Source organism: Sorex araneus, chromosome 2, assembly GCF_027595985.1.
Source record: "Sorex araneus isolate mSorAra2 chromosome 2, mSorAra2.pri, whole genome shotgun sequence".
NCBI lineage: Eukaryota > Metazoa > Chordata > Mammalia > Eulipotyphla > Soricidae > Sorex > Sorex araneus.
Window position 1 is genome coordinate 286,816,022 of NC_073303.1, and position 25,914 is coordinate 286,841,935.

At 41.0% G+C, this 25,914-nt stretch overlaps 1 protein-coding gene across 2 annotated transcripts in view; it reads right to left on the reverse strand.

The window, feature by feature from the left end:
• CCDC50 (coiled-coil domain containing 50) overlaps nucleotides 1-7,605 on the reverse strand; it is a 75,524-nt gene extending 67,919 nt beyond the window's left edge. For both annotated transcript variants that reach the window (XM_055126259.1, XM_055126260.1), the window contains exon 1: nucleotides 7,126-7,605. In XM_055126259.1, the coding sequence (XP_054982234.1) occupies nucleotides 7,126-7,174 (49 nt within the window). In that variant the 5' untranslated portion in view covers nucleotides 7,175-7,605. The remainder of the gene's footprint in view (nucleotides 1-7,125) is intronic.
• Between the last annotated feature and the right edge of the window lie 18,309 nt (nucleotides 7,606-25,914).

Below are 25,914 nucleotides of genomic sequence, written 5' to 3' on the forward strand. Positions count from 1 at the left end.
CCCGGGTTCGATTCCCAGCATCCCATATGGTCCCCTGAGCATCACCAGGAGTAATTCCTGAGTGCAGAGCCAGGAGTAACCCCTGTGCATTGCCAGGTGTTATCCAAAAAGAAAAAAAAAACACCCACTGATATAGAAACAAGAATAATTATATACTGGTTCTGATTTATTACAAAGCTTTTACTGTGTTTTTATTTCAATGAATGGTTATTAAATACATGCATACATATATTGATGTACCAATGAAAAGTGATTTTTTTTTTTGCAACACCTTTGGAAAGGTACATACAAATGTTTGTGCACTGGTTTTCAAATTCAAAATCTCTGAATAAATGATTGTTAATAAGTAATCCCAAGATCCTTCTTAATAGAAAAACTAATTATCCTTCGTAGGTCTTACCTAATAGTAGGGTATCCTAATTTCATAGAATTATAAGGAATAAAGCATAAAACACTTTTAAATAGGTCACATTTAGAAATATTAATGTTTTTCCCAGTGGCTACTTTTAAACTGTGAATGGACTTATGGTAAATGTGTTTCCCCCCATGCCGAGACACACACACACACACACACACACACACACACACACACACACACGCCCCTACCCTCCACTAAAGGGATAATTCATTTAAAAACATGCTCCTGTACTTAGAAGATCTGGAGTTCTAAAGTTTACTTAAGCTCTATAATATCTATAACTGCTTTCTTCATAATCATTAAAATATATTGCATTTTGTGAGGAATGCAAAATTAGCTTGTTGCAAAAACCTAATACTCCTGGTAAGAACAGAGGAAAGTTAACTTATTTCAATGAGCTTATTTTCATAATCAGTTTAATGTTAGTGTCTATACTTTATACTCTTCAGGCTGAGTACAGCGAAAAAAAGAAGCAATTTTAGACAAAGCAAAACACTAATCCTCTGCCCAACAATTCAGTGTGCTGAATCAAAAATATAAGCATTACAGTTTTAATTTAAAAAATAAAGTTATTTATTAACTAACATCCATATCCAACATTACACCTTACCAAAAATCTAAAATTACTGTCATTTATAATTTTCAGTAAAAATGAAATACATGAAGAATGAGTATTATAAATCTCTGGAATAATTTTGAAGAAAGAAAAGGGCCAGAGAGATAGTTCAGAAATAGTTAAGGCAACTGCATTACTGAGGCCACTGTCGGTTCTATCACAAGTACCACAAGATCTCCAGGGCAAAGAGTCAGGAGTAGTAGCCCCCATTGAATACTGCCAGGAATGGCAAAACCACCCCCCAAATAAATAAAAACAAAGATAGAAATACTAACAGAAAGAGAAAAAAGAAATGGGAATAGGGAGAATGGGGAAAACTAAAGCTCAGGAATACTCTCCTCATTTTTAAAACCTTAGACCCAAAAACATCAATGTTCCTTTACTTAGCCCTACTGGTCTGGTACAACTCCCGTCCGCATTCTGCCAGTGAGATTTTCTACTGGAAATAAAGACATCAGTGGCATTCAATTACTTCTAGTCTAATCCCTTTTTCTAATTATCAGCTAACTCGACATTTTCCCACATGGGAGATATTATCCTTTACACACCTGTTTAAAAAAATAAGCACTTAATAATGAAGAATTTTTAGTGTACAAATAATGGCTCCATCTTTTCTGGAAAACTTCCTTTAGATACCTGGATTAAAGAAATAGCTGAACTGTATTTTCCCTGAGGCTGGAGGCCTTTTGGGTGCAGATGAGAGTTGGTGGACATAGTAATTCTCAGTGAGCACCACACTCATGTCACACGGCATTTTTTTTTTTAGTAGGGAACCACCTTTTGCAATTGGTGGCACACAGCAGATAAGCAATGTTTAAAAACTATCTATCTAAGATTTCTTCTGGCTTCCAAATACTATAATGCTACTTTTTACTCGATGAAAAGAAAATTATTATTCAAATGAAAGTCAAAGCCAGAACACAGCATTTCAGAAATGTTTTAACAAACTTTTAATGATTAAAACAAAATAAGACAAAAGCATGTAATTTTTAAACTCTTGTATGCAGATGTATTTTTATCTATTAACTAACACATTTCTATCATATAGGCATACATAAATAACATGCCAGGCGGTTTAGACTGGAGCAATAGCACAGCGGGTAGGGTGTTTGCCTTGCACACAGTCGGCCCGGGTTCGATTCTTCCACCTCTCTCGGAGAGCCAGGCAAGCTACCGAGAGTATCCTGCCCACATGGCAGAGCCTGGCAAGCTCACCGTGGCATATTTGATATGCCAAAAACAGTACCAAGTCTCACAATGGAGACGTTACTGGTGCCCACTGGAGCAAATCATGAGCAACAGGGTGACAGTGATACAGTGACAGTGATATGTATACATTAGTTGACTTCCATGCAAAAGGGAAAAAATGAACACTAGGATAAAAGAATAAAAACTGTTAAATTTTTACTGTTAGTATTATTGTTTCTGATGCTTCTAGTCAAAGTATTATTCCTGCCCAGTAAGCACTTGTGCCAGGATAAAAGATATAAAATTATACTGAAGACAGAATTCCAAACAGAGAATATCTAAAAAGTATACTCATTTATTCACTCATTCATTCTTCCAATTGATGCATATTCGACATCTGTTTGATTCAATCATTCATACATCTGGTGCCTATTTGTTGGTTACGTGGAAGACACGAAGCCAGATGAGAGTAAAGAAAGATAAAACACAAGTTTCTCAGCTGAAGGAAATCCAGACATGATCTCATTAAACAACAAAACTGCTATGGTAATTTGAAAAAAACAAGAAAGTAAGTTTGCCCACTTGCCAAATACACAATTCGCAGGTGCTGCCATGTTAACTTGCTACATTAGACACACCTTGATGGTCCTGAATTGATGTCATTAATTTACTTTGCCACTGGAGTGTCCAGGACCTAAAATAAATCAATACTTTCTAGCATGCATTTGCAAATGTACACATCTTTCACTAAAGAAAAAGGATTTGCTTTCAAAATAACTATCTTTACTTCAAGAAACCAGGCACTACGAGGCACACTGATAAATATGTACACACACACACACACACACACACACACACACACACACACACACACATATGCAATTAGCCAACTCTGGAGATGGTGAAACCTCTCATTTAAAGAAGAGAAAAATATACAACACTGGACGGGAAGGGACAGGAATTACAGGAGGAGATGGCAGAGTTGAAATACAAGGGTTAACTGGCGAAAAGTGAGAAACTAATGCCTTAAAAATTGCAAGGGGGTCTGGAGTGATAGCAGGTAGGGCGTTTGCCTTGCATGCAGACAGCCAAGGTAAGACCCCTGGCAGCCCATATGGTCCCCCGAGCAGAGCCAGGAAGAACCCTGAGCATTGCATGGTGTGACCACCCTCACCCAGAAAAAAAGAAAAAGAAAATTGTAAAGGACTGATATAGTTGGGGGGGGGGTTGTTGTCTAAGCTAATGTGTAGTGACCGAAACTTTATGATAATATGAAACCTTTATTACATGTTAGGAAAGAACAGTAATGAGTGAGCAATTTAACTAAATAGTGGTAATGTATCATAACTAGAGACAGTGAAAAGAAAAAGGGGGAAGTCTGGCCTTTCAAATATAGATTTGTCAAGTGACTACAAGTGCTTGGTCTGGGGACAAGAGAGAGTACAGTGGGTTAGGTATTCGCCTTGCAGTTGATCTGACCCCTGGCACCACATTTGGTCCCCTGAGCACTGCCAGGATTGATTCCTGAGCACAGAGCAAGGTGTAGGCCCGAGCAGAGACAGGTATGGCCCACCCCCTCTCCCCACTAAAAACTGCTCGCCATCTCTGATATAAACTTTCTGAATGACTATTCCTTTGGGTAATATTTGCAAAGTGCATAGAGCGCAGTTGAGTTATATATCTACTAATTTCTTAAAAGGCTCTGGGAACAATTTCAAATCTGGTTGCATAGAACCTCTAAGGTTTCAAAGAAATAAAGTATTGTTCCTAAACACTGGCAAGAGTATTTCCACTACAAAGACAATATGCAATGTTCCAAATATGCTTTTAAAGTCAAAATAAGAATGTGTGTTGACATCTAGTTCAACTTCATTCTTTTCACCTACCCATGCACTTAAATTCCTCTCTTTGTTCCCTATTTTAGGCGAGACATGCCAAGGCAGAAGTATTGCCATGTTGTCTACAGAACAATCTATCCAAAAGATGAATCTCTCTGGCTAACATGAAACCGAGTAAGCATTGAATTTTAACCCAGAAAATAAATTTTTCAAATATTTCCCTCACTCAAATGTCAGCTGTTACTCATGACCTTTCCAGAAATTCTCCCAGCAAAGGCCAGTATACATTATCTAAAGGAAAAACTATGAAACGGGCAGTCGTCAGCTCAATTAGTATTCTCAAGAGCTACTGGGCTTTGCCACCAGTAACCCTAGTTGCAATTATCTATAAACCTACCAGAGGTGCAGACTGAAAAAAACAAAAAGAAATAAAGAAAGAAAAGATAGGTTTTGTACAGTGGAATTAAAAAGATCTGTGCCAGACTATATAGTGAATTACTAGCAAACTCCCTTTTCAAACTGGAGAACATAGTAAATAGTCTCAATGTTTGTGTGTATTTTACTCAACTGCAGGTACAAGCATTCTACTCTTTAATTAGGGTCCAAAGACATTGTTAGGGGTAAAAGGGGCCATAATTAAGTGTTATATTAGAGAGAGAAACACTTCATTAATCGTGAATATGGCCCAGATCAAAATTTACACCACTATTGAGATGTTCCTGATATATCATTTACCTTGAGAGTCTGAGAACCATAGAGGTCAGATACATACAAAAAGACAATGATCTCAAAGCATTTCTGTCCACCTTCAAAATTAATCAACATTTAATTCCAACTTCATAAAAAAGTCACACTAAATTTCCATTCATATGTAAATACATCAATTATGAAAAAAATGAAACCATTAAACTCCAGAGATTAGAAAAGAAAATTCTTGCTTATTTGGATGGAAAGTATTTGCTTAATCCTTAAAAATATGCTAGAGGGCCTGGATAATACAGCAGGTAGGATACTGAGGGGTTCCTATATAGCCCCAGGACTGATCCCTGAGCACAGAGCCAGGAGAAAGCTCTGGCAACAGTCAGGCGTGGCCCAGAATGTCACTCCCCCCACCCCTCAAAAAATATATTCCATGGGCAGGAGCGATAGCACAGCGGGTAGGGTGTTTGCCTTGCACACACTGACCCGGGTTCAATTCCCAGCATCCCATATGGTCCCCTGAGCACCGTCAGGATTAATTCCTGAGTTCAGAGCCAGGAATAACCCCTGTACATCGCCGGGTGTGACCCAAAAAGCTATATATATATAGAGAGATATATATGTGTGTGTATGCATATATATGTACATATATACATGTGTGTATATATGTGTGTGTGTATATATATATACATATATATATATATATATTCTAGAACACTTACATCTTGGTCTGAAACCGGAACAGCAGAAACGGAATACTAAACACGTCTAGATAAAAATGAGGTTCAAGTTTATTCCAGGTCACTAGCAGATATAGGGCACTGGGTAACATGGTGGTGCTATATGATTAGCTTTGCAGGGTAAGGTCTTGTTTGAACTCCAATTCTCATCCTACTAATTACCCACCCTCCAGAGCAAAGTAGACAACACCTAGACAACACCTAAAGATCCCTTTGGCCCTAGACACGTACATGCCACACTTACAAGGCCAAGGGCAACCAATCCTCAAAACAAGAACTTTTCAACGTGTAGCTCTGCCCTTCCTGTTATCGCCCGGTTCCCCAGACAGTGTGCAATCTACGTTTGCACCGGGGAATGCCAGAATCATCACCAAAGTCACACCTGGAACTGAAGGGCTATTAAAAAAAAAAAAATCTCAGGCCGAGGTTCTAAAATTCTAAAATACCCTTCCGGAGCAAGTGGACAGGCCTGGCACCTTCCTGAAGAACTAACATCTGTCTTTAGCGCTGGGAACTCTGCAAGGGAAGCTTTCTGGAGACTGTTGGTGGGGTAGTGCTGCCCCAGCACCCACAAAGACCCTGCAGTCTAATCAAACTGGTGATGAAACAAGACGTTCTACGAAAGCAAAGATCCGCAAATTCAATTCCACATTCCCAAGACAGTGGAGACCACAATGGCCAGCTCCAAACAAACAAATGACACCGCCGCCACCACACACACCAAGCCAGCCTTTGCAAGCACTGGACAGCACTCGAGAGACCAAAGAACCACCAAAGATCACCCTAAAGGTTGCAGCGGGGAAACCAGCATCCAGCTCTCAAAAAATGGCTAGACCCTAGGGGAAGGGCTGGAGGCGGGTTGGGGATGGCCAAACCTAGCAGGGCAGGGCAAGTCTGGGGCTCCTTCTTGCAAACCACGCCAGTCCCAACCCATCCCTACTTCCCTAGACATGCAATCCAGGGAACCCTTTTGAGCTCAAGGTCGCCCGTCAGTCCCTCTCTGCTTTTTTAAATCGAATTTCATTTTTATTTTGGTATTAAAATTTTAAAAATTAAAATTAATTTTAAAATTTAAAAAAAAAAAAAACGCTTCCAGCTGTGGCCCAAAGCCGCGCCAGGCAATGCCAGGACTTAACTTTCAAACCTTAAAGGAGGGAAAAAGTCAGCCCCAGCCAGCCAGAGGCAGGACAAGGAAAAGTCCAGAGGGGGTGTGGGTTGGGGGGTGGGGGAGAGGGAGAGTCAAGTTTCAAAACAAAGGCTCCGCCGGGAACTGGGGGTCAACCCCTCCCCCAGCCCCAGCCCCAGCCCCAGCTCCCGGGCGGCGCGGCCGGGCCCCGGTTTCGTAAGGACACAGCGGCACGGCTGCACCCCGCGGGCTCGGTGCTCCCGGGGCTGCGGCCGCGGGGGCTCCCCGCTGCCCGCGACTCCTTCCGTAGGCGGGGAAGGGGGGCTACCAAATGCAAAGCGCCGAGCTTTGGCGTGCCAGCCTACAGCCCCCTCCTCGAACGCCCCTCCAGTCCCGGCCCCCCGCCCCCCAGCCTGGACCCGGGCCCGGGGCCGAGGGGGGGTCCCCCGTGGGGAGGGGTGGGGCCCCCGCCGGCTCTCACGCCCCCGCGGCCCCCTTACCTTCCTTGACGCCGGGCAGCTTGGACTGATCGATGCCGACTTCTGCCATGTTGGCCGGGGGTCCGGGCCGCCCCCCTCGGCGCGGGAGCGCGGCCCCGCACGCAGCGGCGGCGGCGGCGGCGGCGGCGCCCGGACGCGGCGCCCGCGACAAAGGCCCCGGGGCCACCTGCTCCCCGACGCCCCCCCGGGCCGGCGCGAGCGCGGAGCGGCGGAGGCCGGAAATGGCCCCGGGCCGGCCGGTACGGCGGGAGAGAGGAGCCAGAAAGCGGGCGGGGACGCCCGGGGGAGGGGAGGGCCGGGGCCGCGGCCGCCGCTGCGAGTGGCTGGCGAGCTGCTCCCGCCGCCGCCTCCCGGCCGGCTCCTTTGTGCCGAGTGACGCGCCCCGGAGCTGCCCCCACCCCAACCCCCACCCCCTCGGAGCCCGGCCTCCCTCCCAGGCACGGGGTCCGGGCTCCGGGTGCGGGGCGGTGGGAAGGGGCTCTGCCTCCGGGACCTTGCAACACCCAAGGCCACGCGGGTCATCTTGCACACCGTCGCTGGGATCCCCGGGGCGATCGGGGGTGGCCTGACGTTCCGGGGTGCGGGGCTTGAGATGTACTGGCGCCCACCCCCCACCCCCACCCCACCCCGGATGCTGCACCCTTGAGCTTGACTGGCTCAGACACTCATTGCCTTGGGAATAGGAGAAAGATCATAGGGAACGGGGGTATTCCCACCCCCCACCCCCCATACACTCCCCTGCCCGCCCTCTCCTGGAAAAATAATCATCATCATCATCATCATCATCATCTTCTAGAGAGCAATCGATACAAAATCATTCTGGAGAACAGGCGTCCCCCTGGGGAAGCGATTCATTCATCAGTATCGGGGATGCCTACACCACGTGGGCATGTCACACCATTGCAGGGCAAGTGACAGTTGGCTCCGAAAGGGGACGTGCAGTTGCTGCAAGAGAACCCGGCCTCCTTTGGGAAATCTTGCTAGGGAACCCGGGTCCTCTCCCAGGCCTGGGCAGCAATCAAAGCAGCCCCCTCCCCCGCCCTCCCTGCCACCCACAAACGGTGGGTGTGCCCCGGAGAGGTCAAGCAGAATGCTGCTCTGAGATTATTCCAGAAAGAGGAACAGATACGTTTTGCGTTTCCTGTGGTGAAGAGCTGCACTCGCTGGGAACTGAAGCCCAAACCCAGAGCGGAGATGAGAGCAAGGAAGGCTGGAGGAAGCTCGGAGGGGTCCACTGTGTTACACAGCTGGAAGTCACAGACAGAAGGTTTTGTTTGAAACTGGCGTCGAAAAAAAAAATTGTCTCTAGCTTAACAAATCTTGAGATTTTTCTAGGCCCCACGGTTTGGTCAACTGTGACCTACAGATCAAATCTAAGCCACTGTGTTTGCAAAAGCTGCCTTATGAATGTGTTTTTAAGTGACTCCATGTTAGGTGATTGTATTTAAAAAAAAAAGAAAGAATATGTTCATTTGGGGCTTATAGATCTCAAAATTCCAAATATTTAAAATTGGATCCTTTCCTAAAATGTTGCTTGGGGACGGGGCACGGCAGAGAGCCCTCAAATTTTGGGGAATGACCCCCTACAAAGCCAAGAGTAACCCCTGAATGTATGACCCAACAACAACACCCCCCCTACACACACACACACACACACACATACACACACACACACACACAGACAATGTGCTGATTCCTACAGGAGGCAGAAACTCGCCTAGTCAGTTAAACCTGGGAAGAAGTTGGCATCTAGTCGTTTTATAGGGATTTTTCAACTTTCTTGACTGGTGGTTTGATTTATGACATTCATTCTATTTTATTTTTTCTGTTTCCCCTCTCCAAATTTATTAGGCACCATCTTTCTACCATGCTCTGCCCTGGGATGCTGACATTGATGAGTGTCTAGCCAAGGCCTTCTTACCCTGAGCTTTTGACTCTTTTAAGCCAGGCCAAAATGCTGGCTATTCTGTGTCCCACTGTAACTACACTGGCTCCTTCCCTCCTGGGCCTCTAATTTCTTTGAGTGTCCCTTTCATCCAGACTTGGTAATGGCTTCCCACTATAGCAGCTTCCTTAACTCTAAATAGCCCCTGCATTGTATTCTTTTCAGTTAGACCATTTTTAATGCTGCTTCTGTTTCCTTCCTAGGCTCTGACAAGGTAGCTATGCTGAAGGGTCGCTATTTAGTTTTCCTAAAAAAAAAATAGCCATATTTCTGCCTTAGAAAAACATGAAAATATTTATACAAAGACATGTCTATTGTTTAGGAAATCAGCAGCCTTCCCCAGGGGGAAAAAAAAAAAAAAGCTGAAAAATAAGCAGGCACCCTTCCCAGTTGCTGAAAGAGGTGATCTGGGTTTTCCCCAGAAAAACTGAACTTTCCTTCTCAAAGTCTCTCCCTGCCCCCATTCTGAGCAAACAATTACTTCTGGTTACAAAAATCAGGAGTGTTTCAGCAAAAGACTGAAAGCAGCAGAGGTATTCATTAGCTAAGTCACGTGTGAGTACTTTTAGTAGAAAAGGAATGTATGGTGAACTCCTATAATGAGTTTGTCTTTTAGTGTCTTGAAATATCAAACTTACAGTAAAATTAACACTTGATTTTCCAGAGGAGATTATAGATCCTTAATTCTGCGCAGACTTCCAACAAGTAATTCAAAACTAAGCAAGATTTGGGTTATTGTGAGGTAAATGCTTCATAAAAGATTTTTGAGAAGGTGATATGGAACCACTAGTTGATTTGTTTTAAATTGGAGGATTATAGGTCAGAACAGTAGTACAGCGGGTAGGGCGTTTGCCTTGCACATGGCCTACTCAGTTTTGATCGCAGGAGTCCCATATGATCCCCGGAACACTGATACATGTAATTCCTGAGTGCCCAGCCAGGAGTAAACTCTGAGCTTCTCCGGAGATGGCCCAAAGACCATAAATAAATAAATAAGTAGAATGGAGAATTATGTTAGAACGTCTTTCATTGGAACAAAATAATTGGCAAATAATATTTTTTTTAAAAAGTGAATTGGAGTAGAAAGATTCATTAGAGCTCCAGCTGGAAAACTATAAAATTCAATAGCAAAAGTATCAAACACTACTAGAAGCTAAGTTCCAGAAGGTCAGGGATTTTTGTTTCATTCATTTGTATCAAAAGAATGTTGTAATTATTTCCAAATATCTAGAACAGTGTTTGGCTCATGATAATCATTCCTTAAATATTTGTTGGATACATAATTAATTTTTAGTCTAAGGCTCTCCCAAGTGAACTATTTTGGCAGCCAACCCGGGTTCGATTTTTCGGTCCCTCTCGGAGAGTCGGGCAAGCTACTGGGAGTATCCCTCCCACACGGCAGAGCCTGTCAAGCTCCCTGTGACATATTCGATATGCCAAAAACAGTAACAAGTCTCATAATGCAGATGTTACTGGTGCCCACTCCGGCAAATCAATGAACAACAGGATGTCAGTGATACAGTGCTACATAGTTAATGTTCTTAACCAATGTTACTATCAATAAGAATACCAACTTGAAAGAAACCCTACTGCAAGAGATATGCGCCCTTGAACTTTGACAAGAAAAGGAACCCTCAAGAGTTTACATGTACCAGGGAAGACTGCTCTCTTCTCTTCTTGACACATGTGCCTTAGCTCAGGTCAATTATCTACCTAAAAAAAAAAAAAGTTTCAGAACAGAGGCTGCAATTAGCACTGATTATCCAACTACACCATATTCCTCAGGTAAGGCTGTTCTAAGGCCCCAGCGTGGCTAGCTTAAATATGGAAATTTATTTTCATTCACAGTTCTGCAAGTAGAAGTCCAGGATCAAAATGTTGGCAGTTTTAGAACTTCTGACATGGCTTCTTGATTTGCTGATGGTCTCTTGTTGTATCACATGGTCTTTCCCGTGTCTGTACACACCCAGTGTCCCTCTGCCCGAATTCCTTTGCATAATAAGGATGGTATCAGTTAGATGAGATTAAAAACAGCTCTAAACAGCCTCCTTTAGAAATCATTGCTTCTGAGACTGAAGAAGCAATGGGTAAGAGGCTTGCCTTGCACGTAGCCAACCTGGATTTGATTCCCCGTACCCAAATGGAGTTCCAAATCGACCAGGAGTGTTCTCAGAGTTCAGAGTCAGGAGTAAGCCCTGAGCACTGCTAGGTGGGACCCAAAAGCAACAATAAAAATAAATAAATAAAATAATTACCCCCGTAATGTCCCATCTTCTAATATAAGCAGGTTATGCGGTACTGGGACTAACCCTTCAAACTATCAGTTTGGGAGAAAGACACAATTCAGCACATAAAGAGGATAATTGGCACATTTATCTTTCCAAACTGCTTGTTTACCTCAAGCTTGAAAGCACTGTCACCTGGTCTCTCCTACCATAGAAGCATTTTACAATCTTACTCAGGCTCCCATCCTCCCCTAGTTACTCAAATCCCTTCACTCTACCCTGAGAATTCAAGATCATACCATCCCCTATATCCCGTGTTTGAATAATCCTTTTTCTTCCTCCATGTCGAAACCGGTTATCATCTGAGGACATTTATTTTCCAACATCTCTGTGGTTAGTTTCTTGTACACCCTGCATCCCACTGAATCTGGAGTTGCCATGATTACTGTATTTGTATCTTACTGCTGCTTCTTAAATATATAATCCTCTATTGTTATGTATTTTAGCTTTTTTGAAAACACTCAAGACCGCCACTCATTATCTATCCTTACGTCTGGTAACTTGCATTACTCATACAACTTCTTGGTAACGATGTGTGCCCATTATTATATAATTAGTAGTTATCTTCTCATCCACTTAGCCCTTCTGTGATCTGAGCTTTTCTTCCTTAATCACTTTTCTTTCCCTGGTATCTCAACTTCAACAATTCTTAGCCATGCCAGAATCTACCGTTTATTTTCACTACCATCTTATTACTGACTCTCACTTGCCCAATTACTAGTTTAGTCAATGGCTTGTTTTTTATAGTCATTCCTACTAAATACCTTAAACTCTTTAGCCTGTCTCCCTCTTTGATATTTGCAGGGCAATATCTCAAGCATGGTTAACTACTGAGTTCTACATTCCTCCCTTACCAATTCATTTGCTACTCTGCCAGATTAAGACTCACGTTTTCTCTCATACCTACAGAGCTCCTGACCATTTTTACGTAGCCTTTTTATGTTTCAGAAAAATTAAAAGCACAAAAAAGAGGGTTTGCATACCTCACATTTTTAGATGTCCAAATACCCATCTATCTTTTTCTCCTGGGACACACTTGTACACTGAATACATGGGCAATATTCCAAACATTTAACAGCCAGTATGACAGAGGAACAAACACGGCAAGAGAAAAAGTGCAACTCTCCTTGTTCCATGTGTTGTTACCCTTTAATTTCTGCATGATGGAGAAGTTCAGGAGATTCTTAGGGAAATGACGTGTGGTCTAGGTGGAATGCTCAGGAGGACAGCATCTATTTACAAATGAATCTAAAATTATTACTTCTTTGACAATCATTATGGCTGTGGTTATGCATATCTGCTGAACAGAGGCCTGGGTGTAGACCCCCAACCTTTCACTTTCTGAAGACTATAATTACTCCAAAAGCTATCCTCTCTCTACTGCACTTTTTTCTGTTTAATACTTTACAACATCCACATGCTATAATTTCTTCACCTTAACAAAAATTCCCTATGATCTAAACTCCCCCTTTGGAAATTACTAAAAATTTCTGCTCCCATTTACAATAATCCTTTTTAAAACAGAAATATATTTTATGGCCATCAGTTCCTTCTTCTTTATTCTGTCTTAACCCATTTCAATCAAATTTTTAGCAAACATGTTTAAAAAAGTTATTTTCATGAGGATTAACCAATGACCTACTTGTTGTCAAATGCAAAAGACAATTCTCAGCCCTCCTCTTGGCAATTTGTTACCATTTAGATATCATCCTACACTAGTCCTTGAAAAAAAATGGTTTTTATGATTTTGCTGATCTCCCAAGATAATTCTATATCTCTAAATGCATTGTTAAAAGGTTACATAAGTAGGGGCTGGAGCAATAGCACAGCAGGTAGGGCGTTTGCCTTGCACGCGGCCTATCCAGGTTCAATTCCCAGAATCCCATATGGTCCCCTGAGCACCGCCAGGAGTAATTCCTGAGTGAAGAGCCAGGAGTAACCCCTGTGCATTGCCAGGTATGACCCAAAAAGCAAAAAAAAAAAAAAGGTTACATAAGTAAATGCAAGCTCAGTTTGGTGTTATCTCAGATAGTGCACCTGCCAATTATTAGATAGAGATATAGGCTGGTTATTAGGCATATTTCCATTCACAATATCCTAGATTACAGAAAACAGCAAGTCGTAAACCATATGTATATGTGTATATTAGTACTTGGGTATAGAGAAGTCATAAAACATGCTACAGAAAGTTTCAATCTCTTGATCTTATGGGATTTTTATGAACTCATTCTCCAGAGAAAAATTCCCATTATCCAGAGAGAATTTTGGACACCACTGCAAAAGTGAAAACTTAAAGTCACCCTTAGTTACTATATTCAGTTTAGAGGGAATGTTTACTTTTTATTATTAATTTTAGAGTTTAGCTTTCTAGAAAAAGTTTAGGTTATACTACCTAGTTTGTTATATCATAAGGCAACTGACCACCTTTATAAATAACACCAAAAATGCAGACATTTACCAATATATGCACACATATAACATGCTTCCATACTTGAAACATATACACACTTCTGTATAATGTTTTTCCTGGGTTTTTTTTTTTTTTTGGTCTGTGTATAGGGATATCTTGACTCTGTGATGAGGGATTGCACCTGGCAGGGCTCAGTAAACCATATTTGACACAAGGGTAGAAATGGGGTGCACTGCATGCAGAGAAAGTGCTTTATCTCTGTACCGTCTGCCCAGCCCTATACACACTAATTAGGAATTCCTTCTATTTGTCTAGACCTTTCAATATTGGCTTGTTCCAAATGGCATTTCAATCTCAATATTTCCATTTTGAATGTTCTGTCCCTTTGAGTAATGATACAATATTTTTGTTTAATTGCCAACTCTTAAGGTAACAGAAATCTTTAATAGGCCAACTGTTCAATTGAAAAGACAAGTCAGAGCGTTCAAACTACTCTTCAGCAGCTCCAAAATTTATCAAGTAAAAGCAAACTCTTCCGTGAGTTCCATATGCATGTATTCAGTTGCCCACTTTTTTTTTTTAATTTGAGTGTCTAATTAACTGTAATGGACTGAATTTTTTGCAGCCCCCTCCCCAATCCTGCCCAAGATCATATATTGAAGTTCCTGCCCCTAAAGGTGGTGGTATTTAAAGGTGGCTTGCTGGGGAAAGGATTAGGTTTAAACAAGGTCTGAAAATAGAACCGTTCATTGGGTTTATTGTCTTTATGGGACAAAGGAAGTCCAGAGCACTTTCTCATATGTCAGGTAGAGGCACATCCAGCTTTTATAAAGAAAGCTTTCACCAGAAATTGTATCTGTTGGCAACTTCATCAGGACTTTCTAGCCTCTACAGCTGTGAGAAATAAATACTTGTGAGTTATTCAGTTCATGTTATTTTTTTTTATGTAGCAGCTGAGCACACTAACTGGCATTTAGGCATGAATGGCTACAGTTGATCTCATTTATTCACCACTTCATGCTCTTCCGGTGTGCCTATCTTTAGAGGAAACCACGCTCCACAGTTGCTGGGGTCTGAAATTTCAGTCTTCTATTAGCTCCTCTCCTTTACTTCCCTAATCCATCCGTTGAGCTGATTTAGTCAACATAAGCTTCATACTACATCTTGTCTACTGTTACGACCATGGTCTGAGTGGTAAAATTGCATTTTACTTGAGTTTTTGGATCAGCTTTTTCAGTCCAAGGTTTTTTGTTTTTTTACCAACCCTACCCCAAGCACAGCCAGAGCTTCTTATATGTTAAAATATAGGTCACAGTACAGAATTCTTTTGTACATAGGCAAAGTTATAGTTGTATTTCATCTTCCTCAGAATATAATCTCAAAGGTTTATCACCATCTGTTTGGGAGAATATCTAGGCTTACCCTTACCACATCCTCCTTAGACTTCACTCACTGTTCTCCCAACACACTGACCTTTTTTGATGTCTTCTTAAGAAGTCACACATATTCTCTCCTCAGAGCTTTCTCACATCACTGGGGCATTTTTCTGGAAAACCCTCAGCCTCATGCCAAATAACTGCACGATAAGCAACTCTTGTTTCACTTGACTGTTGACTCAAGTTCCACTTACTAAGAGAAAACTTTCTTAAATGTATCCAAATTAGAAATAAAATCTGTCAGTTTATATTTTGTTCGATTGTTCTTTATCTCCCTCCAAGTCTGTTAGCGCTCTAGATAGGTGTTTCTATGTTTATTTGTGATGCCTGTCAAATTTACCAAAAATAGTAGATTTTATCTGTCACGATCACTCACTGCTCTTCTCTCAGAGGACATAGATGAGTGTTGGCATGAAATGACTGCTCAAAAAACTGCATTAAGTAAGTTGTTTGCTAAAAGTATTTGGTAAAGAATTAATTAAATTATACCATGGCCTACCCAAACTATAATTTTCGAAGATATATGTTTTGAGGGGAGGTAGTCCTAAGTGATGTTCCAGAAATCAGAGCGTCCCCACCACAACTCTCTGCCAAATGTGACTTTGGGTGAGTAAAGGGCTTGAGGATGCAATGCTGCTAGTGTCCTGTAGTGCCATTGACACCTCTGCCATCCTGGTGCTACTGGGAACGCTATGGTCACACCTTAGTGGTGCTCATGCCCTAACTTGTGTATTATGGTCCAGCCCCAAGAAAAATGCTCTTTAAGAAAACTGAAGTTCTCTGAAAGGAGTTGAAGAAAGAATCTAGACTGTAAGGGTTAGAGAAAGTACAGGGTTAAGGAGGTGATATGGTCATTCCATATCACCTACTCAGATTCCATCCCTGACACCTCATAGTGCTCCTGACACCGACCAGGCATGATCCCTGAGCACAAAGCCAGGAGTCAACCCTGAGCACTAATGAGTGTAAACCCAAAACCTCCACTAAAAATGACAGAAATTTCATTTTCACAGAAGAATACAAGCTTAAATAACCAGGGTCCTGAAGCCTAACTTTTGTTTATGGGTATTTATTTTCACATATAAATAAAATTTCAATATTAAAGCGTGGAATAAATGGCGCTGGAGAGGTACTACAGATAGTAGGGTGCTTGCCTTGCACGTGGTCAACCTGAGTTCAATCCCCAACACTATTACTGCATATGGTCCCCCAAGCCCTGCTAAGAGGGAGGAATGATCTTTAAGTGCAGTCAGAACTAATTCTGAGCATCATTGGGTATGGCCCCAAAAAATATAATCCCAAGAAAAATATAATTCATAGTGTAAGGCATTTCTGTTCCTAGGGTTATTTTTCCATGGCTATTGTAATGCAGACAAAGACAATGATGCAGAAAGTGAGTTTGTATAGAACAGTGAGACCTCATCCAAGAGTTAATAAGAACTAGGGTTAATAAGAACTATCATGTTCATAGATATCAAAATACTAGCACAGTTACTGATTTGTGTAAGAAACATAAATGTAACATAAGGATTCATATTTTATCTTACTCTAACATAAACCTAATTTTAAATAACCATTAGATTACTCAGCTAGAGGAATATTAGGAAAGTGAGAAGTGTGAAAAGATTTTCGTAATTTGTTGGCTATGAAAATTTTGAGCGTCAGAGTTATTGTATATGTTATTTATATCTGATCAGTAATTGCCCAGAAGGTAATTCTGGGGTCAGTGTCCTCATTGACTTAATGTTAACTCCTTGACACAACATGATCCACCAGAATTGCTGTGTATAGCCCTGGAGACTCCCAAATACTGCTATATAGTGAACCAGAGGCCAGGCCCTGACCATCGATGGAGTAGTCCTCATGCTCTTTAGCATGGCAGGACTCAAACAGATTTTCATCCTGAGGCCCTAGCATTGAAACAACCGCCCTGGTTCATTGAGTATCCCCGCCACCTGTGTATACCCTGAGAAATCAAGACAAAAAGAATCATCTGCAGACTAAAAATGACAAAGCTCTCTTAAGTCTCACTTTTATTTTTAAATAAGTGCAATTAATAACCACAAACTTATTTGCAAGTATTCTAAAAGCTGATGTAGGGTGTAATTCAGGAAAAAAACAAAACAAGACAAAAGTAAACAAATGAGGAAGTGACTCATATGAGCTTACTAGAAATTCAGATTCTCCACTACGCAAACATACACACTTAAATGCACAAATACACACAAATACTGAATCTGAATTTACAACTTTCACAAATGCACTTAGAGTATTTTCTAGACTAGATCACAATTTAAGACATAGTGTCAATACATTCATATATTATTCATAAGCTCCTGCTGGCTCAGACACTAAGAATAAGCATCCTAAGGGGCTCAGAAACTTGTTGGAGAGATGTGATTATCTTTTTTTTTTTGCTCTTTTGGTCACACCCGGCAATGCACAAGGATCACTCCTGGCTCTGCACTCAGGAATCACCCCTGGTGGTGCTCAGGGGACCATATGGGATGCTAGGATTCGAACCCAGGTTGGCCACATGCAAGGCAAACGCCCTACCCACTGTGCTATCACTCCAGCCCCAAGACGTGATTATCTTGACAAACATGGATCCTTAGAACACAGTGCAAACGGGGACTCGGCATGCTTTCTAGTGGAAGCGGCTGATGGGGGAAGTCTGGGAGACTTCGTGGAGTTGGTGACATTTAAACTGGAAGAGTCAGGTTGCTGACTGGAGACTTGAGGATTCTCCGCAGAGAAAGAGATGTGCAGACACATGGCATTGAAGAACCTGGCACCCGGATACTGTGCTGATGCTTCCAGTTGGCAGAGTTGTGAGAGGAGAGGTGGGGGAAAGCGGGGCCAGGACCAGGAAGGATCTCAGGCTCAGAGATTTGGTGCCTTTGAGCAGCACGGCACTGCTGACACAGTTTGGGCTTGGGGATGTCCACGCCATGCTCTGCGGGGCCTCCTGCATGTGACTCTCCCGCCCGGTTAGCCCTGCCTCCTACCCCCACTGCTGATATTTATTAACCATGGCAAGCTACTCTCCGCAAACTACCGAGAGTATCCTGCCCGCACGGCAGGGCCGGGCAAGCTACCCGTGGTGTATTCGATATGCCAGAACAGTAACAATAACAGGTCTCATTCTCCTGACCCGGAAAGAAGCCTCCAATTGGGAAAGACAAGGAGAGTCTGCTAAAATCTCAGGGCTGGGACGAATGGAGACGTTACTGGTGCCCGTTCGAGTAAATCCATGAACGAAGAGATAACAGTGACATAGTGATTGAAAGCATGTTATTTACATGAATAAATTCAGATGGCCAACAGGAAAATCATCACTTATTATCAGAGAAATGTTACTGTTCTTGTTAATCTTTTATTCTTCCAATTACTATTGAAGGCTGGAACAATAGCACAGCGAGTAGGGTGTTTGCCTTGCACACGGCCAACCTAGGTTCGATTCCTCCATCCCTCTCAGAGACCCCAGCAAGCTATTGAGAGTATTTCACCCGCACGGCAGAGCCTGACAAGCTACCCGTGGCATATTGAATATGCCAAAACAGTAACAACAAGTCTCAATGGAGACATTACTGGTGCCTGCTCGAGCAAATCTATGAGCAACAGGATGACAGTGATACAGTGATACTATCGAGCCATTGTGATTTACGATACTGTTAATGGTAGAGCTTCATAGGCACAATGTTCCAACAACATACCCACTGCCAAAGTGACCACTTCTCTTGACCAATGACCCAAACTCCCCTCTTATGTTACCCAAGTTCACATCTTGCTCTCACTACTCCCATCTTAGTTAGCCTGTTATTTCTATGGTGACAATTATTTCCATTTATACCACCAATAAAAAAAGAGCCCATTTGTAAGGTAATGACTGTTAAAAAACAGATTTATTGGAATGAAGTCGAGGAGATCCTGACTCCTTTAAAAGATGTTTGCAGGGATATAGAGTAGAATAACATAGCCTGAAAGTTCAGTAGAAATTTCAAGGGTGCATTAGGATTTCTTGGCGTTCTTCAACAAGATAAAGAATAGATGGAAGCAATAAAGAATTGTCAATTCAGTATTCTGTAGACTGCTCTAAGTTATAGAGGTTGTAGAATTTAATCAAGATTTATCTTTAAGGACTCAACATTTCACATGGGACTGTGACCAACATAGTAACATATCATCTGGTATTTATTTTTCTTTTTTAACATTATACTATCTTGTACTATAGGGAAGCTAAACTTTAACCTGAGCCATGTAAGGTTTAACGCTAACTTAGAACTAAGTTAGAGAACTAAGTTTACATAAGAAATATTATTAGGAGAAAAGGGTAAAAATTTATTTATTTTATCACAAGATACTGCTCTGTCTAATGTTCATCGACTTAAAGAAAGCCTTAGATTCTGTTGAGACTGAGGCGGTCATCGAAGCCCTGGCCAAACAGGGGGTTCAAACTCAGTATATCAAAATCCTTCAAGAGCTGTATTGTGGATTCACCACCAGGATCTCACCATTCTACAAGGAAGTGATCATTGATGTAAAGAGAAGGGTGCAGCAGGGTGATACTATTTCACCAAAACTCTTCAGTGCCACCCTCGAGAACATCATGCGATGACTGGAATGGGAAGGAATGGGAGTGAAGATAGATGGTCGGCAATTACACCACCTCCGCTTCAATGATGACATCGTTCTCATAACACTAAACATTAGCCAAGCAGCACAAATGCTGGCCGACTTTGACCACAAGTGTGGAAAGGTCGGATTGCAGCTGAATCTCAACAAGACAATGTTCATGAAAAAGGAACTGGTCCCTGAAGCTCCATTTGCTTTCAACGGAACGAACATCTCCGAATGCAGCAGCTATGTGTACCTGGGTCGAGAAATCAACATGAGGAACGACTTGGTGCAGGAAGAAGACTGCGCAGGAGGAAGAGAGCAGCGTGGAATGCATTCAAGAAAATCGAAGAGGTGGTTAAGAAAACAAAGAACCTCCAACTCCAGCACATCTTTTGATTCCACCATTCTTCCTGCACTAACATATGCCTCAGAGACCTGGGCCCTACACAAACAGGATGAGAATGCTATTAGGGTATCCCAAAGAGGAATCGAAAGAGCTATGTTGGGAATATCATGCCTCACTCAAGTGAGAGAAGGAATCCGGAGTTCTGACCTCCATCGATGGTCAAAAATCAGGGATGCTATCTCGTTTGCCAAGGCATCAAAAATCAGATGGGCCGGTCATATAATTCAATTCAGAGATGACTGCTGGACTAGAGCTGTTACTGACTGGATTCCATGGGACGTCAGAAAACCTCGTGGCAGCCCAGCAACTAGATGGTCAGATTTCTTCGTCAAATCTCTGAATGAATGATTTGAGGTTCTTTCTGTTCCTGGAGTGAGCAGATATCATTGAGCTACACTAGCTTGAGACAGGGACAAATGGAGACGTTACTGGCACTCACTTGGGCAAATCGAAGATCAACGGGACTTCAAGTGATACAAGTGATATCACAGAGAATTATAATAAGGAAATGGAGATATTTTGTTTTATGATCATGGAAAATGAAAGTGGACATAAATAATATCACAATCAGAATAATAACAACCCTCTGTGGTAAACATTTCTGTTTCTCGTTAGCTAAGAGAAATATTTTCTGTATACATGCAAAGTTTAAAAGTGTAAATGTTATAGATGGGCATATACAAGCATATAAGCAAATTGTCAAATAGAGAAAACTAGAATGTGTATGGAAAGTACATGTACATTTTAAAATATAATAACCCTGTTAGAACAGTGACACTCCAGTATTCACTTCCCACCCCTACCCCCATATTTTTGTTGCCATGCTAGTTTGAACTAGATCTTTTATTTATTTATTTGTTTGTTAACTTATTTATTTATGTTTAGCACATGTGTTACATGGAGCTCTGGAAAAAATCCAGTTGAATAAATTCAAGAAAAAGTTTAGAAGTTACAGGGAGATTCTTTATTAGAAACCAGAAGAAATAATAACCCATAATTGTTCCAAGCAAAATATCTAATGTGGAAACAGGTGAACAAAGACATAGAATAAAAATCCATCATGGGTTCATTTGTTTGGTGACTGCTCCACATTAGCTTGACTAATTCAAGTTGCACCTGTAAGAGGAAGAAAACTTGTGACAATTCTCAATGCAGAATAGGGATGTTCCAATGAAAGTGAAGAATGAATGTCTCCAAACTACACAGGGTTTGTTTTTTCAAGTGCCCAAAGACAAAGAGGGCAAGATAAAGTAAAATCTGTCATATTTTTTAAAAAATGTGTGCTTTTCTCTTAAGCAAAGAAAATGCATTGAGTAAGTAGGTTAGGAGGAACAGATTTAATAGGCAAGTTAATCATATGTGAATACTTTAATGTGTGTATAGGTCAGGCAATAAATTGTAATTATACTTGCTATGCTTGAGAAAGTGTCATTATCTGTAGAAAGAACTGTGTTGAAGCCAAGAGAAGTAAGATTGGTAGGGACCTACCAGCTTCATTTAGGGTAAGCTCCTAGTAAGTTCCTTCCAGAGGAAGAGTTTAGGTATAGAAGGTATTTCTTTTCTTTTCTTTTCTCTTCTTTTTTTTGCGTGTATCTATTCAAATAAAGAGACTCCTTGCAATTTCTGGCTCCTAGTAGATAGTTTTGAAAATAAGCATAAACCACAACACTATGACGCAGATAGTACAATGGAGAGAAGTGCGCCTTCCTGCAGATGGGGAATCTTTGTGGGAGAAAGTACTTTGACGATTTTGAAGAACCGAAAGGAGTTCTTTGTGGCTGAATTGTGGTAAGGGAAAAAATTGGCTCTGGATGGGGTTGGAGGTAAAGGCAGATCAAAACTAGACTTTAACAATCATATTATGACTTCGAACCTTAAGTGTAAAGGAAAAGAAGGGAAGGAGTTTTAATAGGAGTGTTGCAGACAAGTTCTTTGAGTTTTCAAAAGATTTTTCTCTAGATTTTTGTGGAATATAAATTGTGGAAGGGCAACAGTGGGTATGAGAATATTGAAAGACGGTAATAAGGTAATTTCAGTAATGCCGGAGTGCAGTAATAGCTTCTAAGACTAGGGAGGTGGGGAAAAAGAGAAGAGGAAAGATCTGGGAAATATTCAGGAGATACTGACAGAATGTTGGAATTGATTGGTAAAGATGATGAGTGAAAGACAGAAGATTTGCCAAGCGATTAACTGGATAAATGGCCATTCTGCTTATGCAGGGAGCAAATTTTGGAAGAGAAGTGAAATATTAGAGTGAAAGCAGGTGGTTCATATGTAAGACAGCTGTGAGAGAGTTGTATGAAATTCAGTGATGATATTTAAATGAGGGATAAAGAGAGGAGAATAAATTTTGTAATCATTTGCATGTAAATAAAGATAAAGTCATGAATTTCCTAGAAAATATTGAAGCGTGACATGAAAAAGGAATCTAGAATTTCCCCTGAGAAAACTCATCTTTTAAAGGTCAAAAGGTGAGAAAATGGCAGAAGAAACTGTACATAATGATGAAGAATGTAGGAGAAAACCAGGGAATTTTTCAGTGAGAATGACATGGTCAACCACAGTGATTTTTTTCAAAGATAGCTAGGAAAATGAGGAACACAATATGTTTGTTGGATTTAGCAACTTAAACTATTTGACAAGGCTATTTTAGTGGCATTGGAAAGGAAAGGTGAAATGGCATGAAGTAAAAATGTGAGAAAAAATCTGTATCAGAAAAATCATTTCAGGAAGTTTGAACTTGATGGGTTGATGAAACTAAGAAGAGGAAACGGAAATCTCTAGTCTAATAAAGTATGTATTTTTTCTTTAAAGATGAGGGTTTAGAGAAGCTGTTAAATGATTAAGGGGAAATCTTAAAGGAAGGAGGGAGAGCTAGAGAGAAGAGTTGTCTTTTCAACCACTACTGTCATTGGAGACAAAAGAGAGTTTTGAGACCTTTGTCATGACCAAGGGCTCATGTGACTTTGCTTTGGGAGCGTTCCTTTCCCGGGTACTCAGGTGCTATGAAGCAAACTGACAAAGATGCATTATGTGTCTTAGGCTGATGCCGCTACCCAGTTTGGTTTATTTGCAATTTGAGCCATTTAAAGACCAATAAACTTCCTTTTTTTTAAAAAAAAAAAAGTGTACCTTTAAACTGAGACCCTAGCTCTTTCTTCTTTCTTTTTTGGGCCACATCTGGTGATGAACAGGGGTTACTCCTGGCTCTGCACTCAGGAGTCACTCCTGGTGGTGCTCGGGGGACCATATGGGATGCTGGGGATCAAACCCGGGTCAGCCGCGTACAAGGCGAACACCCTACCCGCTTACCTGCTGTACTATAGCTCCAGCCTTTCTCTCTTTCCTTCTCTCTTTCCTTCTCTTCCTTTCTTCCTTCCTTCCTTCCTTCCTTCCTTCCTTCCTTCCTTCCTTCCTTCCTTCCTTCCTTCCTTCCTTCCTTCCTTCCTTCCTTCCTTCCTTCCTTCCTTCCTTCCTCCCTCCCTCCCTCCCTCCCTCCCTCCCTCCCTCCCTCCCTCCTTCCTTCCTTCCTTCCTTCCTTCCTTCCTTCCTTCCTTCCTTCCTTCCTTCCTTCCTTCCTTCCTTCCTTCTTTCCTTCCTTCCTTCCTTCCCTCCCCCTCTCTTCCTTTCTTCCTTTTCTCTTTTTCTTGTTCTTGACAGTTTTTAATTAAATTAAATTTATGTAGAAAGATATGAGAGGAGAGAAAGAGGTACATGTTTGACACAGAGCACTGGCTTCTGCATAGTGAGAATAAGCAAAGCAAGAGACAAACAAGTGAGATGCCTGTTCCTTGAAGAATATGGGCTTGAAGAGCATGTCCCAAACTATTTCCTTGACAATAACTTCTTTTGTTCTTAATTAGAGAGTCTAATTTCATACTGCTTACAGACACCACAACAAAATCATATATGTGTATAGACATTTATATAATTTTAATGACATTGTAACATCTTCCAATAGCTCCTGAACTTTACAAATACAATTCTTCCCCTCTTTCTGTTTCACCTGTACTTTGTGTTTCTGAAAGGCTTTTTTTTTGGCTTTTTTTGGGGGTCACACCCAGCGATGCTCAGGGGTTACTCCTGGCTCTGCACTCAGGAATCACTCCTGGTGGTGCTCAGGGGACCATGTGGGATACTGGGAATCAAGCCCAGGCCAGCCTCGTGCAAGGCAAACGCCCTACCGGCTGTGCTATCGCTCCAGCCCCAAGAAGTTTGTTTTGTATCATGTACTGTAAGTGAAGAAGCAAATATTTGATCTTTGAGACAAAACTCTTTTTTAGCCAGAATCTCAGCCTATACTGATTTTTAGTTAAGCATCTTTTATGCTGTAAAACAATATAAAATATTGTATCTGAAATGGTACTAAACTATCTTTGACATCGTCTTCCTGGAAAACTCTTTTTCATCATGTACATTCACTGGAATATATATTCTTCTGCATATTCGTTTTTCCTGTTGCCCAGTATATAAGGTATATGCTATACTTTGTATAATTCTTCCTTGAATCCTCCATATCATATAGCTTTTCCTAACAAATATATGACAAAACATTTTAGTCTTTTCTAAATTTAAAAAAATTAACCAAATTCCACAAGTTGGAGACATCAAAACTAACCTTACAAAAATAAAAAGGCATACATGAAAAAGAATTGAATGCCATTTATTAGCTATTCTAGATACTATGAACAAATTCCAGATTAATACCAACTGCCAAAAGCAAACTCAGAAATAAAATAAATATATGATACTCAATAACAAACCCTATAAAAACCCCCAAGTTTCCCTCTTTTATAAAAATCGACAAGCTGGCTATAAAATTAATTTGAAAATGCAGGAGATCTAGAAAATCAAAAATAATCTTGAAAAGTGGAAAATTTGGAACTTCCAAATTTCATGTTGGCGTAAGAATTCAAATTGGTCAATGGGATAGAATGAAAGCTCAATAATAAACCTGATCAATTTGAATCCTATATCACTCATTCTGAGAAATACTTTAGACGTGAGTCCATCTTAGAGATAATTGTAAATTATATTGTAACTTGACAATAACTTCATTGACAAAATGAATGCTTGCCTTGTATTCAGCTTGCCCAGGTTTGATCTCTAGCACCACATATGGTTCCCTGAGCACAGAATAATCCTTGAACACAGAGCCAGGAATGAGCCCTGAGCACTGTTGAGTGTGGCCCCAAATTGGGAAAGGTAATAAAACACTCTGAATTTAGTTTTTTAAATTGAGAACTCTAATTACAATTATGAAACATTATCCACCTCTTTTTCACTATTCACCACTGTTTCATAGGCATGAGAAAAATCTAGGTTAAGAGTGAGATTCTGCATTTGGATAGGTCAACTTTTCACTCCTGACCCCACAACTTTCTTCCTTTGCTATAAAGGTGAAACGTTACTGTAATTTTATAATTATTTAAGGATTGCTGTGGTAATTAAATAAGACCCTGCATGCAATGTGCTTGGAACTGAGGTTGGCATGGAATAATAACTCTGCAGATGATAAGAATGACTTTGTTATGCATTATTATTGTGTACATACTAAGGGCTTGAAATATTTTAACTTAGTTTATATATTTGGTGTAATCAATAATGATACATTGATTTTATTCAAGCAATTAATTTTGCCATATCCTCATGAGAATTTAGTAAAATACATCAATTATTAAAAAAAG